Source organism: Colius striatus, chromosome Z, assembly GCF_028858725.1.
Source record: "Colius striatus isolate bColStr4 chromosome Z, bColStr4.1.hap1, whole genome shotgun sequence".
Classification (NCBI taxonomy): Eukaryota; Metazoa; Chordata; class Aves; order Coliiformes; family Coliidae; genus Colius; species Colius striatus.
In genome coordinates, this window is record NC_084790.1 from 17,045,988 (window position 1) to 17,064,194 (window position 18,207).

Sequence of the window (18,207 nt, forward strand, 5' to 3'; positions counted from 1 at the left end):
TCTGCCCATCAAGGGCCCATTTCCACAAGCTCAGGGAACATAGAGGCACCATGGCAGGCAGGAACCTGAATTAAGGATGCAGATGAAGGGGCACGCTGTCCAGGTCTGTCCCAAGGCTGTCTCTGGAGACCTTTAGCCTCACTGTACCAGCATGAAACCTGTCAAGATGAGTCAAGGAAGGCCAGAATGCCTTTTGGACTGAGAGACTGCTACTGAGGGCTAGTGGACACAGTGGGGAAGAGCATCTTGATATTGCACAAGCCTTCTAATGAGATGTTTTCTGGAGAAACCAAAGGCAGGGACAGGGATAGACCTACATCCTTTGTGGATGTGGATCTCTGGGGATGAAGCCCGTTATTGAATGTGTGCTTCTCCTGTTTGGACCTGGGACTGTGGAGCTGCTGCAGCCTCCTCTCTGCTGGGCTTGGCCCTGGTTCCCTCACACCGTGGGCTTAGTGTCCCATATTCCAGTTGCCAGGCAAGGACCAAATGGTGTTGAAGATGGAATGTAATACAAAAATGAAGTAATTCAGTGGTGTAGCTGCCTTCTGTAGCAGGGAGCTGAACTCCATTTACTATCAGTTCTTTTTTTTCCCAAGCCTATGTTCTTGCACAAGTGCTGTGCAACAGCAATTGTGGGATTGTGTTGAGAGGTCACCAAACCTAGTGTTAATGATAGAAGAGATCTGACCTGATCTAGAGTCAGGCAAAGGAACACCTGCTTGCGTTTCATGTTCTGCCAGGTGGATGTGACCAGAAGACACAAATGGGGCAGCTACAACTGAAAGTAAGAGATTTCAGCAGCTTGAATGAGAAAGCAGAGGATTAATTCTTATCTCTGCAGCTGTTCATCAGAGGGAGCTGCCTGGTGGTAGAGGTGGATCAGAATCTTTCAGAGCAGAATGCAGGCAGACTGTTGGAGGAAAACAAGCTTTTTATAATCCCCTCTTTGTCTTGTAGAAATAGTAAAATTATCATGCCTGCAGATTTTATGAGTAGATTTCAGAACCTGCAAGTAACTAGAACACAGATTCTTCTAAAAGATCTGTACAAAACATGATCCTAGGAGTGATTATGGATCCATAGCTGTGAAGCTCTTCTACTGTGGCGAAGGAGAGATACTAAAACTCAGATGGAGAGTTTCTGCATACCTGCGCTTGAAACTGTAAAGAAAGGAATCCAACTAGAGTGAAATTTCTTAGGCTATTTTTTTTTTTCTGTAAACTGGAATGTGTTGTCTGTTTTTTTTGTGAGATTCAGGAAAGGGGAAGGGCTGCACTTGTGAAAATTAAATTTTAAGAGGCCTCTCAAAATCATACAACATTCTTAAGGTATATTGTAGGTTTTGTGTTAGAATGAATAAGGAAATAAAACTTGTTTTTTCTTCCTTTTATGTGTTCAAAATATAGGTTTTTATAGATACAACACTATTATAAGCAATTACAGCCCTTCCCTATACTTGGTATTTGTCAAATTGACCACAGTCAAGCAAATTACCTTGAGTTCTGTTCTTGCCATGTCAATGAAAAGAAGTTGACTCTCTCAATAATCTATTTTCATCATAAATTTAAAGTCTAACAAGAAGGTTCTATAGGCTCTCTATGTGTTATTTCTTTCTTATTATTTTTTTTAATTTATATTTTTATGTGGTAAAACAGCTTACCAGTGAGACAGAGAGGAGGGGAACACAATTTTTTAGTGTGATGAACATCTGTAAAGATTTACTGTAGGGTGTATAACCTTCAGGTAGATCTGTCCAACATGTGCGTTACTTTTTCTGTTACTTGCATGAGAACTCAGCTTTTCAATCTTCTACTTGCTCTTACTTCTCTGTTAGTGTGGTAGGAAAACATCCTAAGAAGTCGGATACATTTTTAAATGCTAGTGACTTTTAAACACAAGTACCTACTTTTCTAGTGCTAATTTTGCCTGGTGGACACAAAGAATGTGCCTATTGTTCAACTCCAGCCTCAGAATCATGTTAAAACAATTTAAGCAAACAAAAGCATGTGGATTTTTTATATGAGCATTCAGGTGATTGGAAAACTAATAGAATAAAGGCTAACACAGTAGACTGCAGAGAGATGAAAGAGAAGGACAAGCTCTTCATTCACTCAGTGACTGACTATAGGCAGTGACAAAACTCTGCCATGTCCTGTCATGTCCTTCTCTCACAGCTAGTGCAGTGGTTAAAAAACCCCAACAACAACAAAGTGTGTCAACGTAGTGAATTGTGGTTTGAAAACTGACACTATTTAAATTGAAGTAGCAGCATAGCTTTTGATGCTGTAGGTATACAAGCAAAAAATAACATCTGTGTATTGCCAATATGCTGCTGAAATATAGATCAAGGACTTTTCACCCAACTCTCACTCAACAGTTCATTCAGTACACCAGATGGATTGGCTGCATTCTAGTTCTACTCTGACTCCCCTGACTAACTTTCTCCTCAAACTTGTATTGCTAGAATGGAATGAGATAATTTAAAATGACGTTTTTCTTCCTGCTGCCTTAAAATACTACTTTGTTGGTCTTCACACTTGATTTTGTGGACGTCAGATCAACATCACTGCAACATTCAATAATTTGAACTCACACATTTTCAGATCTAGGATGTAGTCTAGCTACATTAAAAAGCTTGAAATGCTTATACTTTCTTAATCCATTTACTCTGAAAAAGTAACCTCTCTTCAGGTCATGGTTTGACAGATGAGTTAAATTCAATGCTAACATGTCTTCTGCCTGATCAGTTACCCAAGCAGTGTCACCACACAGAACTAATCCAGGGTAAATTCATACTGCTGATTGAGGTGTGCTCCCAGAAATATTGATGCACTGGCAACATTTGTGCCAGACTGGATATTCTTGTCACTTTATGCAGCCCCTGTGAAGTCAGCTAAAAGATAAGAAGCAGTGATACTTTGTAATTTAGACATTTACGGAATCACAGAATGGTAGGGGTTGGAGGGAATGTCTAGAGATCATCTGTTCCAACCTCCCTGTTAAAGCAGGTCCACCTAGATTAGGTTGCACAAGAGTGTGTCCAGGTGGATTTTGAAAACCGCCAGAGAAGGAGACCCCACACCCTCCCTGGGCAACATGTGCCAGGACTCCCTCATCCTTACAGTAATAAACTTTATCCTTAAGTTTAAATTGAACTTTCTGTGTTCAAGCTTTTGTACATTACCGCTTGACTTGTCACTTGAGACAACTACACTATCCTTTTGACATGCAGTTTTAAAATACTTTTAAGTTTGATGAGATACCCCGTCTTCTCTAGGCCAAATGTAGATTCATAAAATGATAGGATGGTAGGGTTGAAAGGGACTTTTAGAAGTCATCTAGTCCAACCCCCCTGCAGAAGCAGGTCAACCTTTCCTTGTATGAAAGATTTTGCAGTCCACTGATCACGTTGGTGGCCCTGTGCTGGACTCTCTCTGGAAGTTCTCTGTCCCTCTGGAGCTGAGGAGCCCAGAACTGGACACAGGACTCCAGATGAGGCCTCACCAGGGCAGAGGAGAGAGGGAGAAGAACCTCCCTTGACCTGCTGGCCACACTCTTCTTGATGCATCCCAGGATGCCATTGGCCTTCTTGGCCATTGCTGGCTCATGGTTAATGTATTATCAATCAGGACTCCCAGGTCTCTCTCTGCAGAGCTGCTCTTCAGCAATTTGACCCCCACCCTGTACTGGTGCATGGGGTTGTTCCTTCCCAGATGCAGGACTCTGCACTTGTCCTTGTTGAACCTCAGGAGGTTCCTCTCTGCCCAACTCTCAAGCCAGTTGAGATCCCACTGAATAGCAGCACAGCCTTCTGGGGAACTTCAGCCAGTCCTCCCAGTTTGGTGTCATCAGGGAACTTGCTGAGGGTACACTGTCCCCTCTGTCATTCAGCCAGCTCTCGATCCACCTCACTGTCCACTCATCGAAGCCACACTGCCTGAGCTTTCTGATGAGGATGTGGGAGACAGTGTCAAAAGTCTTGGTGAAGTTAAGGTAGATGACATCCGCTGCTTTCCCCTTATCTAGCCAGCCGTTTAGGCTATCAGGTTGATCCAACATAGTGGATGTTTTTTCCTTGCTGTTTTGTTCTGTGTTGGAATTGGAATTGCTGTATGTATGGAGCACAGTGCAGATTTCTGAGGCAGCCTCTGTTTATGGGACAATAACCAAATGCATAGAATTACAGGTCGTCCTCAGTAATCATTTCTTCCTGACATTCCTTTCATGGAAGTTATCAGTTATGGCATGGTTTGGGACTCTTTCTGTGTTTATCCTAACAGTGACTTGAGATATGTTAGAGTGGTTTCAAGATACTACAACAAATGATGGCTGCTATTTTCATAGAGATGAAATAATGGGGAAACTCAGGCCAAGTTTATTTATAGTCAGCCTGCCTAGTGGACTGGTGGTGATATGTTGAGTCCAAGTTTTTTTTTAAGTTTTTTGTTTTCTTCCCGTCAGGTCATGGAGCTGCTGGTTCATCTGAATAAGCGCATCAAAAGTCGTCCAAAAATTCAGCTTCCAGTAGAGACATTGCTAGTTCAATATCAAGATCCTTCTGCAGTGTCTTTTGTCACTGTAAGTGTCTTGTTCTTCAAGACAAGCTGCTGATTTTACCTGTGACAAGCAGAATATTGTTTAAAGCTCCTGTGTTTAGTTCTGTCAGTTTTGCTAGCATGTTCACTGTTGTCATAGGGGTGGTGTTTTAAGAGGTTTTTTTTAAGTAAATTTTATAACTGGCTTTTAGAGTGCATGTGTTCTGAAGAGCAGTAAAAGAACCATCTTGTTTGGAGGCACGCTTGACATAAGCTGCTTTGGTTGAACATGTTTTCATTCATGTATCCAGGTGATACCCGTCATTTTCTGCCCTTAGGCTTTGTAAAATTTTAACATAAAGAAGTGTAATGCTTTCTGCTTTAACACTTCTTTCAAACAGGTCATTGAACACATAACCTTACTTATGCTGCTGTTTACTCAATGCTGCTTTCTATTTTATTTCAGAAATAGATAAGAAAGCATGTTACATTTGATTTCCTTGAAGCTGTTGGTCAGGTAAAGCACCTTTTGGTGAAATTGTCAGTAAGAGAAGCTAGGGAGGGTTTTTTGTGTTGTTGTTTTCCTCCTCCTAAAGTGGAGGTTCAGCAAGATGTACTCAGGAAACAGATCTACTCAGAAAGCAGATCTTACCGAGCCTCCCCTTTAGCAGTTGTCAGTCCAATAAGCCTTAAAAATAAGAAGCTGGTCTTCCAAAATATATGTTGTTTCCAACGCTTTGTTATGTAACAACATACCAGAAGACTTTAAAGAACAGATATTTATTTTCGACTGTTGCAATAAATGTGCTTTTTCTGCTCCTTCAGAATTTTACCATAATTTATGTTAAGATGGGATACCCCCGTCTGCCTGTGGAAAAACAATGTGAACTAGCTCCAACTCTTCTCACTGCAATGGAAGGGAAACCTCAACCACAGCAAGACAGGTATAACTACTTGTTCTTGGAGTGGATTCTGTTGGTATTGTTTTAGTAAAATAATTTGTATCAATTGTTAGAAGATTTTACTTTCTTTGGTGGTGTCTTTGTTGCTTAGGATGTTCTCTATTTGTAGGGTTTGGATGAGCAATTCAGTAGTTGTCTGAGTTTTACAAAGAATTCATATAGTCCAATGTTGTAATAACATACAGGATCTGCAGCAGGAAACTCCCTATGTGATCAAAGGCCTGTGTTACGATGGATGTCCCTGTTCATATCCCCCATCCATCTTAATCAAATTCTGTTTCCAGCTTAAGGACAAACCTTCAATAAATATTCTCTGTCCAGTAACAGGAGTACATGTCTCAAATTGGCTACTCTAAACTGTGAGCTAACCAAAATTCCTACTCACTTGAAGCAATAAATTGTAACAGAATAAAAGAAGACTGAAGTTAGGAGCTGCTGTGTACTAAGAACATCTAGAAAACTATGAAGTGTGTGGACTTGCTTCTTATTTACATTGACTTTCCAGCATGCTGGCACTTGAAAGTTACGTTAAAATCGTATCTTCATTTGCTATACTTCTGTGTGACAGTGTAAAGATATTTTTCAAAATTACCTTACTGAAAGATCTTGTTGTAAAGTGTTGCTTCCATTCTTGAACTCAGGGTGAATATACTCAATTGTCTTATCTGGGACCATGGTTTTGCCCCATCTGAAAAGCAAGTACATGAGTGAAGAGAGCTTTGGGAAATCTGAGTATGCTTGGTATATAATTAACATACTTGTCTGTGTGCAGTCTTTGGTGAAGTTGAGTAATGTTGATCAACTTCTGCTTTAGGCAGACTCAGATTTAAAACTTTAAATTTCTTATGGGTAAGACAGTCCTAGACTGTGTTTTGACACATAACTGTGAAACATTAGAAATCAGAACAAATGCAATGACTTTTTCTCTCCAAGTGTATGCATGCATACAGACATGTATGTTCTATTTTAAGTCCAAATCGTAATTTATCTTCTGCCTTCCGTTTTTAAGTACATCAGGTGGCAAACAGAAGCCGCTGGATGGTGAATCAGTTTAATCTTTGTTAATTTTTTTTTTTGCAGTTAATGACGAGGTTTGTTTTTAAAAGTTTCTCTCTTGTATGTGAAGAATAAGCAGGTGTGTTTTTTTTTTAATGGTTGCAGTAAATATAATTGTTTTTCAGCCTAATGCATCTTCTAATACCAACCCTTTTTCACATGAAATACCCTGCTGAACCACTGAAAGCAGCAGCTTCTCCATTTAATCTTGCTGAAAAACCAAAGACTGTACAGCTGCTTTTGGACTTTATGTTGGATGTTCTTCTTATGCCTTATGGGTAAGTAAGAGTTAATTATAGTCTTCTCTAGTATTGATGTATTCTTTGTGTGTGAAACATTACAAACTGAACCCTTGGAAACATTTGAAATACACTGTTCTTTCCTAGCTCCAACCAACCCGGTTATGTATTTCAGTAAGATACAATGCAATAGGAATGCTGTCTCCCTTATTTAACAAAATGTCTTTGTTCTACTTGATTAGGTGTTAGGATATTCTGTCCTTGACCTCTTTTGGGATCACAGGGAAAGTATGAGACATGTGAGCTGTCTGTTAAGTAACCAAACCTTTAAAATAGAAGCCAGATCAAAATGTTTGCTCATCTTCCTGCAACTGAGTTTTAAGACTTAGTCCTCCAAGGTCATTATCTCTGAAAGCAAGCATTGTCTCTGAAAACTTGAGGTTTCCGGAACTGAACCTTTAATAACAAGACTTGTCTTTCATTTATCTTTTGCTGAAAAATGTTTTAACTCTGATGGCGTGTCTCATGATTGCTAGGAATCTTCTAGATTCTAAACCCAATATTTTCTCAAAATCTATTTTCCACAGGTGGGTTTTTTGTCTCTTTATATTGTGAGGAGAGCTTCTGCATTGAAAGAAAAATAATAGAACACATTTGTGTTTTTTCTGACAGTTTATTGATTCCCATGGGACTTTTCCAGGCACCTAACTCTTGCTCACCCAAGTGGATTAATCTAAATTAAAAGAGTGAGCATGTGATATTTCTCCATGTAACTTTGCTGGAAGCCATGTTCCCATCAGATGTTTTGGGGACCACTTCTTCAACATTTGAGTTTGCAGAGTCTTGAGTCTTGTAATTTGAAATGCCTAGTCTGCTCCTCTGTCCGCAGTTCACAGTCTTCAGTTTGCCAGGTTTATGCTCTTAACTTCACACTCACGCTGCTTGGCGGGCTGTAGCTTCAGCAAGTAAAGTCATTGGGCTTTGCAGTGAGACCTCACTTCCATCTGTGCTTCTATACTCTGGCCAAGCATAACGGTTTTTCAAATACTCAGAGACACGGTGATGATAGAGGTGAAGTTAATGTCTTTTTTCTAGAAGGTGCTCAGAGAGTGGCTTCAGCTAGTGTGGCTCTTGATGTTTGTCTCTAAACATTTTGCTCCCTGGAGTGTGACTGTTTGCAGCTGTTTACAGCTGATTTATGCCTGGTAAAACTTGTTCTGTTGTGAACAACTTGCCAGTCTGCATGCAATAAAACAACCAGAAAGCCTAACTGTAGGGCTTAAAGTGCATAATCAAGTTCAATGTTTCAAGTTTTAATTAATGAGACTTGGGATTAATGTTTATGCTTATTGTTGAGACTGTTCCTTTTGTTGCCTGTGTGCTGAATGCAGAACAAATTATGCTGTTGGAAGCAAAGTAATTGTTGTTGGTCTGTGCATTACAATTTTGATGCCTTCATGTGTTGACCAGCTTCCAAGCATAGAGGGAGATCTGGAGTGGTTTTCCTGAGGGTATGGAAATGGGCACAGGGCAGCTAGACTCCAAAGTCTCCAAAAAGATTAAAATCTGTAAACTTAACCTTTATCAGTTTTGCTTTCCTTCCTCACCCACTGCTAAAACTGCCATGTCCCAAGACCTTTTCTTCTTTCTTTTTTTTTTTTTAATAGATCAAGTATTATTTCCTTTTTCTTCATTGTGTTGAATATGCTTCATTTATTTTACTTTTTTAGGCTTATGTTTTTTCATAGATGTCATACAACTATCATTAAAGCTTTAGTAGAAGTTTCTGATTATTCCTTTCTAAGATGAAAGGAACCATTCTATCTGGTTCATAACTTGAGGAAGCTCTTTCCAGATGTGTCAGTGGACTCTTCCCTTTTTGTAACTGAAATTTGTTTGCAAACAGTTACAACAAGATCATTACTGCTCTTGCAGAATATGTTGAATAAACTGGGAGCTGAGTCTCAACTGAGTAAAATTCTGTCTTATGTCAGAGTCAAGGGATTGATTAAAGAAAATTATGTAAAGTTGGACAAGTTATGTTTATTGCTCTGTTCCAGCATCTAATCCAGCTGGCATATGGATTGATAAAGCCTCTAATGAAACTCCTTTCCCACCTGCTTAGGTTCGTATTGAATGAATCCCAGAGTCGACAAAACATGCCCTCAGGCCAGGGCTCATCATTAAGTAGTGCAGGAGGTCCTGGAATCCCTCAGCCACCTCCAGGAATGAGCTTTTATGCAGCCAAAAGGGTCATTGGAGATAGCCCGTGGACACCAGAGCTACTGGAACAGGTATTTATCATGGAATTGGGGTTTGGGTTGGAAAAGACTGAGTCCAACCACAAACCTCACACTGCTGAGCCCGTCATTAAACCATGTCCCTCAGCACTTCAGCTACTCATCTTTTAAATATCTCCAGGGATGGTGACTCCACCTACTCCCTGGGCAGCCTGTTCCAGTGTTTAACAACCCTCTCAGTGAAAAAGCTCTTCCTAATCTGTAGTCTAAACCTCCTCTGGTGCACCTTGAGGCCATTTCCTCTTGTCCTGTCATTACTTCAGAGAAGAGACCAACCGTCACCTCATCACAGCCTCCTTAACAGGTGGTTTTAGAGTTGCCTCCTCTACTCCAGGCCCCCAGTTCCCTCAGCTGCTCCTCATCAGATTTGCTCTCCAGATGCTTCACTGGCTTTGTTGCCTGTGTCTGGACATGCTCCAGCACCTCCATGTGCTTGTAGTGATGGGCCCAGAACCAGCATGGAGTACAAGGGGACAGCCACTTCCTTGGTCTCACTGGCCACAATGTCTGATACAAGCCAGAATGCCACTGGCCTTCCTAGGCACACTGCTGACTCGTATTCAGACAGCTTTCATCCAACTCACCCTCCCCTCGGTCCTTCTTCTCTGTACAGCTTTCCAGCCACTCCTCCCCAAGCCTGTAGCTCTGCTGGGAGTTGTTGTGGCCCAAAGGCAGGACCCAGCACTTGGCCTTATTGAAACTCATACAATTGGCCTCATCCCATCATTCCAGCCTGTCCAGGTGCCTCTGAAGAGCTTTCCTGCCCTCAAGCAGATAAACACTTCCACCCAGCTTTGTGTCATCTGCAAACTCAGTAAAGGTGCACTCATCCCCTCATTCTAGACAGGCCGCAACAGTGAGCCCTGGTTAACACCACTGGTGACTGCCCACCAAATGGATGTAACTTCATTCCTTATGTCTCTCTGGACCTGGCCATTTAGCCAGTTTTCCACCTATTGCAGAATAGGATCATCCAGGCCATGGGCAGTCAATTTCTCCAGGAAGATGGTATGGGAGATGATGTAGGATGGTGTGTGAAACTTGTAGCTGCAGAACTGATTCTCAGTGAACTGGAGGTGGTAAGATGGTTGACTGCAGACAGAGAAATGGAAGGCCAGGAGGGAAATATGTAACTAATTCTGAACAGGTCTTTACTTGCCCTGAGGGAGTTTATTGAGCAGAGAAGTAGCAGAGTGTCTGTAGTTGTAGTGCTAATACTGTGCCACAGATGACTGCTTTGACAGGAAGCAAAAGGAGAGTACTGCTGAAGAGATGGAGAGTATGTGAACTTCTCCTTAGCAAGCAGAAGCCATTATTTCAGGTAGCTGAATGGTTATTGCAACATGTATTTTTTTGTCAATAATGTTGCCTTTACTTTCTCCACTGTTGAACAGTGTAAGTTGGGGATAGTGAAGTTCATTGAAGCTGAGCAAGTGCCAGAACTTGAAGCTGTTATACACCTGGTTGTAGCCTCCAGTGATACAAGACACAGTGTTGCCACTGCAGCAGACCTTGAGCTGAAGAGCAAACAAAGGTATGGGTTTGGATGTTTGGAAAAGATGGTGCTAGTGTTCCTGACAAAGCTATATGCAATAAATGTAGTGCTTTAGAGAGACTGTACTCTGAAAGGAGGAAGGCTGCGATCTTCCCTATACCTGTGAAGCTGCTGTTTATTCACACAGGGCTGGAAACAGTGCAGATAACAGTCCTGCAGCTGAGAATATCACTTGGCTCTGGAGCTGACAGCTTTAGCTGTCTGTTTTCAATCATCTTTGGTATTGCTTTTGAGCTATTTTCTTACTCCTTCATTTCCAAATTGCACTCTGTGGCTTATGATGATTCCTAGCTAGTCAGCTTATCTATATTGTTTTTCCCAGAAAGGTATACTTTCACTTAATTTAGTAAGAGAGTAAAGAGACTGTAATTGAGAATGGGACCATAGTCTAGGAAGTCTGGAAGCTACTGTTTTCTGCATTGATGAAGTTCTTACTTGTCTGCAGTCCACCTTTCATCGGCTAAAGATAATGCTTCTGCCTTCTATCAAGACACCAAAGTAATTGCAGTTCATGCTATTTGCTGAGACACTAATTGTGTGAGGTTTGCTGGCTCATGTAGGAGATTTGGAGAGAGGGAGGCCTTTTAAACGTGTAGGCAACTTCTGTATTGCTGGAAGTATAGACTAGTTAACTCAGAGTCAAATATGTAATGTGAAACCTTCTCCATTTGAGCCTATTCATGTGCCTCAATTGTGACAAGGAAAATGGTTCTAGCGATGACAGCCCAATTAAGGAAGTCAGTCTCTGCTGCTTGGCTCATCTTTCCCTTTGTGTTGGTATTCTTTGTCTGGAGAGCAAAATACGTGTGTGGACAGCGTGCACGTCCACAGTGCAATGTTAGATGTCATTTATGAGAAATACGTGCTATTTCACAGTATACTTGTTGGGAAGTCAGTTGTTCTACTGAAATAAAGAGCTGGTTCTGTCTCCTCCACTTTTTTTGCAGCATACATGCTTAGCTTTTTGTGTTCCGTGGGATGTTTTTTGAGTATGTGTGTATGTTCCAAACAATCTCGTCAATAGCTAGCATTAGATGGTTTTACTGGGCAGACAGGTTTGCGTGAAAGACCCAGATGAAATGGTCTAGAATTAAAAATGTCTTCTTCTCAATGAGAGCATCAAACTGCCAAAGTTGATAATGTAGATAAATTTGTTAGCAGATGACCATTCTGCATTCATTCAGTAGCCTACCATGGCTTATATGTCTTGTTTCAGTTGGAGAGGAGAGAGCATGCAGGTTTCTCACAAATTATTTGGAACTGTATTGTCAGAATTTGTAGGTGAAATTTGTAATCACAGCACATTCTGTATGATTGTATATTGATGTGGAAGGAGTGATTAGAAGTCAAACTATGTCTACTAAAACTCTGGGAAGAATGTAAATATGATGCAAAATGCTGTAGAACATGTATTTTAAAAAGTAATCAAAGGCAGAGCCATAACATGTTAGTGTTCAATGTGTTTTTTTCTTTAGTTTAATTGATTGGAACAATCCTGCTATCATCAACAAAATGTATAAAGTGTATCTTGGGGATATACCACTGAAAACCAAGGAGGTAAGATTTGCATTCAGAGCTGTATACCTGCTTAATTTCTGAAGCTTTAGTTTTAGCTACCTTGCTTTATTTGGAGAAGACATATATATATTTTTTTAATCTGGCATTTCCTTTGATCTCTGCTTTCACTGAACATATTGTCACTGTGCAAAGATGCACTGTATTATTTCAATTCTGTTTCTGACAGGGATCTGTTTTGAAACCAGAAATGAAACGAGAGTCAGTCAGCACCCGTGTTAAATTAAAGATAGTTCCTCATCTTTTGAGATCCAGACAAGCTGCAGAAACGTTCCCAGCTAACATTCAGGTAATGTTTGCCTTCCAAAGCTGCTCTTCCTAAGAAGAGCAGAAGGTCACATCCAGTACTTATAAGAGGGAGACAGTGTTTAAAGAAGACGGGGAATTAGAAAACCATTGAAAGTGAAGCCAGACACTAACCTGCTATTTCTTCCTTTTGGCCAGGTGGTTTATGATGGGCTCTTTGGTGCAAACACAAATGCAAAACTGAGAAGTTTGTCCTTGCAGTTTGTGCATCACATTTGTATCATGTAAGTAATTTTGAGTGAGCACAGTTTTTCAGCTATTTGCCTAGAAGCTACTATATTTAATAAATATATAACTGGACTAAGGGCAAAAAAAACAGTGCTAAAACTCATTGAAAGTAGTTTTTTTCCTTAATCCTGGAGTCTGTGTGTGTGTCTGTTCTTGCACACATTAAGATGTAATTTCTGAACTTAACAAAGTTGAGAAAAAGTGATAATGAGAGAAGATACTTTTAAGAGATGCAAAAGATAATATTGTGTTTGTGGTCTCTGTAATTACAGTTGTCCAGAAAGTAAAATAAAGCCATTAGGCCCAATGCTTTTAAATGGACTTACAAAGCTGATCAATGAATACAAAGAGGTAAGCTGAACTGTTCTTTACTGTAGAGCTATAATTCTTCATATGAATACAAGCAAAAGACAAATAACTTTATGATGGCAACTGATAAATCATTTTGTTGTAGTTGCCTGAGATGACTATCAAAGGATACTCTAAATTTTGTTGGAAGAGAAGAAAATACTTTAAAAAGTTATATAGGAAAACTGTTTTGTTTGTTTAACAGCTATGGATAGGTGCTCAGGAAATAAAAGTGTTGAGGATTTAAAGAGTGAAGCCAAATTAGCACCTAGCTGCTCTTGCTCATTACTGTGGAGTACACAGGCACCTCAGCTCTGAGCTGTGGTGATAAGCAGCTGTATAAGCCTGCTTGTAATACCTTCCATTCTGTCTGTCCAGGGATGAGATTGCTATGGGAAGGGTGTTACAAACAGAACTACAAATGCCAGTCTGGCCTGAAGAGGTCTTTCCAGTGCCATTTCAGAAGGGAAATTCCCCATGATACTCCTACATGTATCTTACAAAGGGCTGATCTTGCAGACCACCTCTTCTGCAGCTTTGATCCTCTTCCTGGTTCATTTGAACTGTTGGATGTGACCTTCTGGCCTGAGTTGGTGTTTAAACGTGTGAGCCTCTCCTGCCATTGGGAAGGGCGTGAAAAAGGAGTGTTCAGGAGGAAGTAAGCCCATACATAAATGTGCTGCACTGGTCATCTGCAGGATCCATTGTGCAAACAGCTTCCTTTGTGTAAAACTGCTGTTTAGGGCCACTGGAAGGTTTCTGTCCCTTTGCTGCTGTTCCATATATTTGCTGAATCTCCTTGGTTATCTCTCTTGAAATAAAATGTGATTAACTGAGACCAGAAGGGAGATTTGCATTTTGTTACCATTTGTAATTTTCTGTCTCTTGTGGAAAGCATGCTCCCTCTATTCCTATGTAATACTTTCATTCTTGGATACAATTACTTTATGTTCTTTGTCTATGAAAGCCTGTTTTAGCACTTCGGAGACAAGATTTAAAGTAAATGTTTAATTATAAAGAGATACCTTTATGAGTTCCTGGTTTTGCTGAATTTTATTTATTGTTTTCTCGTTCAAGGATTCGAAACTGTTGTCAATGGCATATTCAGCAGTTGGAAAGCTGTCCAGGTAACTGAAGCACCATTTAAGCAATAGGACATTGAATATTTTTTCTAGAGTAGTCTATTATCAGCAGCCAGCTTTATGCCACCTGCCAATTTTGCAATTGAGTGTACACTGCAGGTAAAAGCATTCTTTTTGTGACATCTCTGGAGATGTAAATAGAAATATGTTTTTAGCTGATAGCTTCTCTAGCAGTGGTTAATGGCAGCTCATGAATTATGCACAGAATTTAATATCCACTTTCTGGATTGCCAGAAGCATAAATTTATGGAATGTACAGCAAAAGACCCGAGCACATGAAGCTAGACAAGTGTTAGTTCAGTCCTATGGTGGTGATCTTGGTGATTGTCCATAGAGTAGCTTTACAAACTGTGTTAAGGGTGGGTGTGCCACTCTGTGGTGGAAATAGCGAAAGCAGAGCAAACTTTCTGTACTGGTACTGTTGTTTTTGACAGTTAAAATGTGGGACGAGGGAAAGACCAATGAAATGTGAAACATTTCAATTTAAAATTCCTAAAACCTCATGATTTAAAACTTCTTATTTCAGCCGAATGCCTCAGCTTTTTACCAAGGATATAGCACTGGTACAGCAGTTTTTTGAAGCTTTATGCAAGGTGGGTGCTGACAGTACTTTGGGAAATTGTTATTATTTTCTGCTGTTTTTGCTTAATTTTGGTCACTGCACACTGTAAAGTGCAAACTCTTGGTTTTGTACTACAGGAAGATGCTGATACTAGGCTTGCCATTCAGGAGGCCCTGTCTATGATGGTCGGAGCATATAGTAACTTGGAAGGAGCCCAGCGTACCCTGATGGAAGCTCTGGTAGCTTCCTATTTAATAAAGGTATTTTAAGTGGGGCCAAAAATAAGTACCTTAAAAAAAGAGCTATTCATTGTTTTCCTGTTTCCTGACACTTCATGTTGATACTTTTGGAATGAGTCTCCCTTTTGTCACTGAATGTATTGGCTTGTCTGGGAGAAGATGTGTGGATGTATGCTCACATCAAGTAATTTGATATAGTATAGTGCCTGCAAGAAGGGTGACAATGCAGTTTTCAGGTTGTGTTATGTTTTGCGAAGAAGCAAAGCTGTTGGAACTGTGCAGTATGTTTCTCATAGTCTCCTCCTAAGAAAACCTTGAGAAGTAGATGCTTCAAGGACAATATCTTGTGAAATACTCGTAAAGCAAGAGTTTGGTAGAAAGGATCATTCACTACTGAGTAGGGATTTTGGTGTGCTGTGTGATGTCTAACACTATAAAGCACCAGGGAACCTCCTCAGGAACTCAGCCTGGAAACACTAATCCAGAAGAAACCATACTTTCTTACTTTATTATCTTGTTTGTGTTAGAATTCCCCAGAGCTCTATGTTTTCAGAAAGTGTGTTGCTTAAGTGCTCTGTGTTTGCATGGGTACTCAGGGTGACTGCAGAGGTATATCTTTTTCTAGTGGTTGCACTGATAACTGTGTAAGAGACTATTTTCATGATGATTGCTCGTTTGCCTGAGTGGTCTTTGGGCAACACCAAATTTTGAGACTATCTGAACTCATCTGAAAGAATGACCACCCTAAGCTAATACTTGTTTTCCAAATCTGGCTGTGCTGCTCCTAAGCTCAGCAGTGTTTTGTGGGGATAAATGACGTATGTCATTCCTCATTTCAAAACTGTCTCAAAATGTCTAAATTCTATGTTGGTACCAGAAAACAAAACAGGTCACTGATGACTTGCAAGTGGTGAGTGCAGGTTGTTTGTGTATTCATTTGAAACTCACGCATGTGTTTGTATCTCTTCTCTTTAAGCCTGAAGTTCAAGTACGTCAAGTGGCTGTGAAATTTGCTAGCACAGTGTTCCCGCCAGATCACATCCCTTCCAGATACTTACTCCTGTTAGCTGCAGGAGACCCGTAAGTTGTTTTTAAGTTATTTTCATACACACACACACACAGACATATATATATTTGCATCCAGTATGTGTTTGGGTGCAATATGAATGCATATATGCATTTGTGTATGTAACTGATAAATAAGTTTGGTAATTTGAAATTAACCTTTATATAGGGGCTTTCTTGACAGTTTGGTGGAGAGCTACCTTAATGGCAGCTTTTGCTTGGATTCCTTTTCTTGCCTCAGGTGAACTGCTGTCAGTAAAGCACTTAATAATAATGATCAATTGCAATTGTAAAGTTAAAATGCATTGACTGAAAACACGTTTGGTGTTGATAGAAATTATTTTTTTCCTGGCTGTTGTGGTTTAGGCCCAGCCAGGAGCAAAGAACCATGAGCAGACACTCCTCACCTTCCCAATGGGACAGGAAGAGAGAAGTACCAAGGGACTTTGCAACTCCTTGGGGACAAGGAGAGCTCACTTGCCATTGATGACCCGGGGAAAAGACTACAAAGCTTGGGGAAGAAAACAAGAATTAATTTAATTCACCAGCAACCAAAAACATACAAACAGAAATATCTAACCAAAAGCAATACAGATAATGATGAATAGTGCAACCAGCCCTTTTAAGATCCCCTTTCCCCCACCCCTCCTCTCTTCCCAGGCTCAGACATGTGATCCTGGTGTCTTTATCTCCTCCTCTCCTCAGCAGCAGAGAGGGCCAGGAAATGGGTGTTTCAGTCAGTCCTTTCCCAGTGTTGTCTGCCTTATGTCTCTCCTCAAGGCAGGCAGGCTCCTTGCCTGTTGCCCCTGCTCCAGCATGGGATACCTCAAATGCTGGGCAGCTCTGCAGTTGCCCCTCTTGATACAGTGACCTTGTATAGCTTCAGGCAACTATTAGTCCTGCCATTTCCCTCCGTGGGTTGCAGGAAGACAGCTGCTCTCTTGCTGTGGGCTGCTGGCATGTCTCTGGTGTGGCGCTGCTTCTCCCTTCCTCCTTTACCCACTGCAGGGTCCATGTGGTCAACTCTATCTCATCCCACCCTTCCACCTCCTCCTATGTACCGCAGATTTCGCTTCTTATATAGTGATGGCAGAGGCAGCAGACTGGCCCGGCTGTGCTGGATGTGGATCTAACTCAGAGGCAGGGAAAGTTTCAAGAGCTGCTTACAGGAGCTGACACTGCAGCTCCCTCCCCCTGTTACAGAGCAAAAAGCAGCTCCACACAAACCCACGACACTGGCAGATTCTTTAAGTCTATTTTTAGCTTGTATTTGGAAGGAGTTGGGAACATGCTACTGGGAGAGTTGCTTCTCTCTGCTGATGAGTAGTTGACTCACTGAATTACAGTAATCATTTCATTTGCAGTTTTCTGTTACTGTAATTTAAGTGATGGGTTTTTTTCCTAACTTTAATTGCTCCATTTTTTAATGTGAGCAGCTATTGTGTAACTAAGGAAAGCTAAACAGATGAGTTGCAACAATCTGCTGTCATTGCAGTGTCAGGACCCTGTTTTGGATGTTACCTTCTGCTGAGTAGACAGTGATAAACTGGTATGTGTCAGCTGAAGCTTGAATATAGAAATTGATGGGGAACAAGAGGAGGTAGGGAAATGAGGCTATGCAACCAGGATCTAAGAGGAGCAGAGGTGGATTGATCCAGACTGTTTTGCAGCTGCTCCTCACTATACTTTTTCTTCATCCTCTCTAAAACAAACAAATTGTAAAAAGTTCTAATGCAAAGTTTTTCCCCCTTCCTTTAAAAAATGTCACTTGTCATTTAAAAACCGTTCTCTCCCCTCTTGATTCCCAAGATACCTTATTGCTCATTAAAGGTAATTTGTTCTGGACAAATAATGTCTGTTTCTTCTCTTTTACTCTGAAAGGCGGGAGGAGGTACATGGAGAAGCCCAGCGAGTGTTGAGAACATTTCCTGGTAAAAATGAAAAGGAGAGTTCTGGGAAGCAGATGCCTTCCTTCCCAGAAATGGTCCATTACATTCAAGACAAGGTACAGTGCTTCTATCCCAGTAAACGACAAATACATGCCTGATGCTCAGACATATAGTAAGTCTGGTCTGCTCTTCCCTGTATCCAT

The 18,207-nt window shown here is 40.8% G+C and overlaps 1 protein-coding gene across 3 annotated transcripts in view; it reads left to right on the forward strand.

Moving 5' to 3' along the window:
- ECPAS (Ecm29 proteasome adaptor and scaffold) overlaps positions 1-18,207 on the forward strand; it is a 68,714-nt gene that overhangs the window by 13,350 nt on the left and 37,157 nt on the right. For all 3 annotated transcript variants that reach the window (XM_062017367.1, XM_062017366.1, XM_062017368.1), the window contains exons 3-16: positions 4,465-4,581; positions 5,364-5,482; positions 6,682-6,834; positions 8,921-9,089; positions 10,490-10,629; positions 12,126-12,207; positions 12,395-12,514; positions 12,670-12,755; positions 13,032-13,110; positions 14,185-14,234; positions 14,776-14,842; positions 14,949-15,071; positions 16,027-16,130; positions 17,997-18,120. In XM_062017367.1, the coding sequence (XP_061873351.1) occupies positions 4,465-4,581; positions 5,364-5,482; positions 6,682-6,834; positions 8,921-9,089; positions 10,490-10,629; positions 12,126-12,207; positions 12,395-12,514; positions 12,670-12,755; positions 13,032-13,110; positions 14,185-14,234; positions 14,776-14,842; positions 14,949-15,071; positions 16,027-16,130; positions 17,997-18,120 (1,533 nt within the window). The remainder of the gene's footprint in view (positions 1-4,464; positions 4,582-5,363; positions 5,483-6,681; positions 6,835-8,920; positions 9,090-10,489; positions 10,630-12,125; positions 12,208-12,394; positions 12,515-12,669; positions 12,756-13,031; positions 13,111-14,184; positions 14,235-14,775; positions 14,843-14,948; positions 15,072-16,026; positions 16,131-17,996; positions 18,121-18,207) is intronic.